Source organism: Gymnoscopelus braueri (genome assembly GCF_963280865.1).
Source record: "Gymnoscopelus braueri genome assembly, chromosome: 1".
NCBI classification, from domain to species: domain Eukaryota; kingdom Metazoa; phylum Chordata; class Actinopteri; order Myctophiformes; family Myctophidae; genus Gymnoscopelus; species Gymnoscopelus braueri.
The window spans coordinates 63716881-63723363 of NC_137603.1; the positions used below are offsets into that span (position 1 = coordinate 63716881).

The window sequence follows — 6483 nt, forward strand, 5'->3', positions numbered from 1 at the left end:
TATTTTCTTGTAATTCTTTTGGGCTTGTTTTCATAGACCTGGTTGCTTATTTCTCTCACAAAACCTTGCAACAGCGCCAACATGAAACTAGCATTGTAGCATCTAACCAAAACAACGCAATAAAAGACACTAGTCCACAAACTAGACAAAAGCAATGGTTGTCTACAAAACGTGAGTTCGAACCCTACGGCACGGTGCTATATTATTTGTGTGTGTTTAGGGAATAGCTGGGTTCATTTTGTCACGGACCGATTAACCGCGGTCCCAGCCTCACTCATCTGCGAAAAGAAGATGGAAAATGGACCGAGGGGTTCGGTATTTTGGTGTAAGTAATTAAGTACATATACTCAAGTACTTCAACGAACGTGGTTCTTTTTTTGGAAAAAGTCCCGAGGAAAACGTTTTGATCCTTATACTGCCAACGGGCACAAATGATACTACAGGCAACAAACATGTTTTGATATTAAGACACTTCAGTTAAAAAATGTTTTTAAACTATGCATCAATTGCTTTTAACAAACGTATGAAATGAATTTTACTCTGCACCAACTCTTAAAAACAAGATATAACTTGTTATGGTGTTAATGCATGTGTTCAAGCAGAAGAGTGATACACAATCACTTCAACTTGTAATGCAGTGTAAAATTACTTGCAAGACTACACGCAAAATGTACATGACTAAAATAGGTTATATTTAAATAACATGACCACAAGTTGTCCACAGCATATTGCTTTATAAAGGTATGCATAACTTTCAAACTGTCCATCCTAGCTTGATCCCCCTTACTACAAACTTTAACCATAACACCTCTCTACTGTTCGAAGAGATTCATCATTATTCCTCATGCCAAAAAAGATGTTTATAATATGGCATAATGATACCCTGGACCTTAATATACTGTAAACATGAATGCACATTTCTAATAACCTTATGGATACATTAAAATAAATGTCTTTACACTTTTACCCATTTAAGGAGAAAATGTAATGGAATGTTGTAACTATTGAGCAACAAATACTGGTGGAAGTACATTACTATATACCAAAGAGATTTAATTGAAAAACATTTTACAACCTGTTTTTACTCCTAAATCCTGCTGTGACAAACTTTGTTATGGAGATACAGCGCATGAGCTATGAACTGTTTTATGATCAATTGTGGATTTATACTAAGCCCTGTACAACTTTGAAAACATTTATTTACATAATGTGGAATACACAGTATCAAACGAACCAATTCTTGTATATAATTATACAGTATTATTCAAGCCAAACTGTTACAGGGACACAATGTAAAACAGAACAAGTCACATACTGTACACAACTGTATAATGTTTTGTGGGAAAGTACACTATATAATACAAACCTATAATCATCACCAGAAACCTGTATCTACAGCAGTACACATATTACAATTTAGACAATTGTCAAAATAAATACACAGTTATCTCTGTTTAGATGACCCATAACCGAAAGGAAAATGTGTCATTTATTAACTCTAACTAACATACATAATACAGTGTATAAGAGAATGACAACAACCACATAGACACAAAGTGGAATAGACTTTATTACATATGGCAATGCATTTAAAACAGAAGGCCAGCATCACAAGGTTAACAAATAAAGATTTTAAAATGTATTACAAGGGTCACACAATGTCAAATGATATTGTCTATATAACCTATAATTTTATGTAATGGTCCCCTCGAACGTCAAATGGTTGAGGGTAGGGCATTTGACACTTCACTCTGATTAACTCAGTTATAATTAGCTTGGATCTCTTTTTAAAATAATAAATGCTCATGCACTTTCCAGGTCACAATATTATGAATGAACCTGTTCATGCAGTTTTATAACCCAATGTAAATTAAATAAGTCAGGCTGAACTTACCTCTATCCAGAAGGTATACAAATAAATACATTCACACAACAAAGTATTTCAGAAAAATAAATCTCACCATAATATTAATACCCCCTTTCTTTCAATAATAGAAACATATTGTTAAAAGCAAAATACCCGAAAACAATTATATATCTTCTAACAGAATACATTTTAAAGTGAATACTTTAGCCCAAAGTCACTTAGGAACCAATACTGTAATTTGTGTGCCCACACACACACACACACACACACACACACACACACACACACACACACACACACACACACACACACACACACACACACACACACACACACACACACACACACACAGTCCTATTTGATGACTGGGTTATTCACTTATAATGATATCCTCATAAAGCCAATACATCTAGCCTGTAACAGGTGAAACCTCACATCTTTAAATTGTACCATTGTTTACTATACTTTAGAAAAACTAAAGTAAGCAATGCAAGTCATTTGGCATTTTAATCATATCCACACTAAAACCTTAAATATGAATCCTCTACAGCTCATGTCCACATGAACAATAAAACCTTTACATAACCTCCACTGCAAAGAATCTCGCCACACTACTTTTGTATTGTATTGTATTTACTTTGGGCTACTCCTAACTGAATCCAGAACTGATTCCTGGGACCCCAAAACCCGCAACACGCGACTGATGTCGGAGCAACCACACTCTGCAATTGCCCAGAATTGCGACCCGTCTAGTTATTATTCATATTCAAGATAAACAATATTTTCAAGCGCATCACAGCCCACAGTTTATTTTTCCCAATTTAGTGCCATATGTCAAAATGACCGGCCTCACCGGGAATCGTGTGCTTGTATTTTGCTAAGAGATTGGTTGCATAGTTTTATTGATATTGATTTATTAGTGCATTAAATTTCCCCATCCACTTTAATGAAAAAGTGAAAAAACTCAAATTCAAGTATTTTTTTCTCAGAAACCGTAAGAGCTAGAGTTACCAGATTTGGAGGGGAGGTTTATAATTTAGTCCAAAATTATTGAAAAAATTATTACACTAATCGGCCACATGGTGGCGCTATAACAGCCCCCTTTACGTTTTGGGCTATAACTCTTGAACCGTAGGTCGTAAAATCAAAATTTATTTTTACCTAGATTCCTTGGGTCATGACGCATCTCCCCATATAGGCCACGCCCATTTGCGTCAGGATAGATTTTCCGCCATTTTGAATTTTCTTCAAAACACACTTTTAGCTTCTCCTCCCATATATTTTGTCCAAATTTCACAAAAATCAGTACACATGATCTCTGGACCCATGCGATGGGTATTTATGCGACAGAATTTTGATAGTCCATACCGTTCGTCCGTAAATGGCTTCCAAAGTTAGCGGGAGGGGCCCGTTTTACAAAAAAGCCCACAAATCACGAACAAAACGTCCAGTCAATCTCAAATTTGAATCACATGTCAAGTGTGGATTACTCAACAAATCCCCAAAATAATTTCCACTTTGATCCATAGGGGGCGCCACAAATGCTCAAAATGTAACCTTTTGATGCAAAAACCATATGTTGGGGGGACCAATCCTCTCAAAATGAAACGCAAGTGATCTCAGGAGTTGCGTGACAATGTAATTGGCGCAGCCTCCGACGGTATTCCTCCCAGCGTATTCCTCGAGTCCCGGCGGCAGCGAACCGCGACTCGCGTCGGCGCAACCACACTCTGCAATTGCCCTGAATTGCGACGCGTCTAGTTAATATTACATCTCACAATGATAGATTATCTTCACAGTGAACGGAAGTAATGGGTCCTACCTTCAAGACAGCCATTTCGATGTGAAGCCCACCGAACATGATCACAAAGTGGTCCTCTCCGTGGCTGTCTGGCCAGGTCCACTGGATCTCCTTGGCTAAGGCATAGAGAGGCTGGTCTGCAGCAAGCACAGGCACCTGGCCAGGGTTCAGGTGATGAACTGCTACGCTGACAAGGTCCATTGAATGTCTAATCATGGCAGCAGAGTGCGCGTTGTCCAGAAATAAAGGCAAAAGTGCATTGATGGCTGCAGGAGGGATTACATCTGCTGGATATCTTTCATGTCATGAAAGGTGCTATCAAATAAAGTGTATCATTATTACTTTGAGAACCACTGCTCTACACTGACTGACGCGACTACTTCTCCATTTCTACCCACTCCTCAGCCTCTCTCAGCTCAATCCCACCAGACGGCGGACTTCTGTCAGTACCGGGGAGGCGAATTCCCGGGCCCTGCGTGTCCCCTGAGCCAACAACCTCTCCAGGTGGCCCCTGTCGGCCGTCAGCCTCTCTATCTCCTCCCTGATGGGTGTCAGTCTGTGGATCACCGCCTCGCATACCAGGTTCTTGTAGGCCCCCGTGTCCAGCCCGGCCGCCTGACCCAGCACCTCCTCCACAGTGATCGCCGCTGTGGCGGCATGAATGGTGATCAGGTTGGACACACCCGGGCGCGCCTCGGGGTCAAAGGTCACCTCGGAGGTGAAGTCGGTGACAGCGCGCCTGATCTTGAGGGCAATGTCGTCGGGCGAGTCGGTGAGGTTGATAGTGGCCATCTTCTGAGTGTCTGACTTGGACATTTTGGAGGTGGGGTCACGCAGGGATTTGACCTTTCGTGTGGAACTGAGCAGAGCGCGTGGTTCAGGGAACGTTTCTCCATAGTGGTGGTTGAAGATTCGAGCCAGGTCCTGAGCCAGCTCTAGATGTTGGACCTGGTCCTCCCCCACGGGAACATGAGTGGACTTGTAAAGCAGAATGTCAGCTGCCTGAAGGACGGGGTACGTGTACAGACCCACGCTGCCTTTTCCCTTCTGTTTACTCTTCATCTTCCACTGTGGTAGGTGTCTGAGTCGAGGCATGCTAGTGAGACAACCAAGAATCCACGACAGCTCAGCGTGTTCAGGCACCTGCGACTGCTGGAACAGTATGGAGGTGTGTGGGTCTATTCCGCAGGCCAGCAGGCTGGCTGCCATGTCCAGGATGTTGAGCCGCAGCTGGGCAGGCTCCTGGGGCTGGGTGAGGGAGTGCAGGTCCACGATGCCGTACAGCACAGAGGGATAGCGGCCCTGCAGGTCCACCCAGCTCTCCAGGGCCCCTAGGTAGTTCCCCAGGTGAGGAACGCCTGTGGGCTGGATCCCCGAGAACACCCGCCAGCCTCCCGGGGGCTCCTTCGTTTCCGTGCACGGTCCCGTCGTGGTGAATAACCTCCTCGGAGAACGATACTTGTGAATGAATGTGCAGAAGAGATGTTTCACGTTACTTCTGATGGGCAGCGCCATCTTGGATTATGACGCAGAGCTGGTAGTATTGACATCATGGATTTCAGACAACCGCTGTCATAGATGACTGACATCACAGGCTGGCCACATGAAATCTGAGATCCACATTTGAGCAACACCGTTCCCATGTGGATCCTAAGATGATTCGCTTTGTTGACGCAAATTTGTCAACTTACGTTCTACTCACAAAATCCTCATCCTACTATAAAGTATGTCAGTTATGCCCAAACATGGGACTATGATGTCAATCCTGGACGGTTAGATTAGCTCCATATATGGGGTTCCAGTAGGGGTTCTCTGATGTCAGAGCTAGGTAGGTTAGTTATCTCCATGTATAGAAGTCTAGGAGAGATTCTATGATGTCACCTTGGGGAGGTTGATTTTCTCCATCTATGGGGATCTCCATATACAGTATGGGAAGGTTGGGATTCGAATAAGTCACATAGGGGTCGGGACTGAATAGGTCATTCATCCCCTTATATAGGTTTATGGGCATCCATCAATGGCTAATGCTGGCAAGTATGCCCTGAATGTTCTTTACAGTGGGCTATGCTCCTGTATAATATTGAAAGAGGATCATTCAGAACTTAAGTTAATTAACATTAGGGTAACATTTATATTTGATTTTATCTTTAGCAAAAAATCTATGTATATACAGATATATATATATCATCCCCTCCAGCAGTCCTTCAAGTTAACCACTTCAGCTCTGATCAATCAACGCTACATTACATTACATTACATTACAGTCATTTAGCAGACGCTTTTATCCAAAGCGACTTACAATAAGTGCATTCAACATAGGTAGGGAACGAAACTACTAATCACCAGAAGTCTTAAGTGCATTTCCTGCAAAAACAAGTAACCAAGAGTATACCAAGCGCTAAGGTAAAAGTGCAATATATCAGCTACCTACTTTCTTAAACAGATGAGACAAAATAGCAAAATCAAATGAGCACGAGCTAAAACAAATAAGTGTATCGACTAAACAAGATCCAATAAAACAATACAAAAATAAAACAAGAGTTCGTACAACTAGTTAACAACAAGTAGGCCAGGCAAAGAGGAAGGGTAGTGTTTCCTGAAGAGGTGGGTTTTCAGCCTGCGGCGAAAGATGGGCAGTGACTCTGCTGTCCTGACATCAGTGGGAAGTTCATGCCACCACTGTGGGGCCAGAACAGAAAAAAGTCGTGACCGTGTCGATCGACCAGAAGGACCCTTGAGTGACGAGGCAATCAGTCGCCCCGAGGTGGCAGACCGAAGTGGTCGGGCAGGGGTGTAGGCATAGACCATAGCCCGG

At 42.4% G+C, this 6483-nt stretch overlaps 1 protein-coding gene across 1 annotated transcript; it reads right to left on the reverse strand.

Moving 5' to 3' along the window:
* Positions 1-4079: 4079 nt before the first annotated feature.
* On the reverse strand, positions 4080-5183 carry LOC308083636 (tryptophan--tRNA ligase, mitochondrial-like; the record flags this gene model as incomplete). Its single annotated transcript, XM_080425951.1, has 1 exon — positions 4080-5183. The coding sequence occupies one exon, from the start codon at positions 5181-5183 to the stop codon at positions 4080-4082; it is 1104 nt and encodes a 367-aa protein (XP_080282077.1).
* Positions 5184-6483: the final 1300 nt, after the last annotated feature.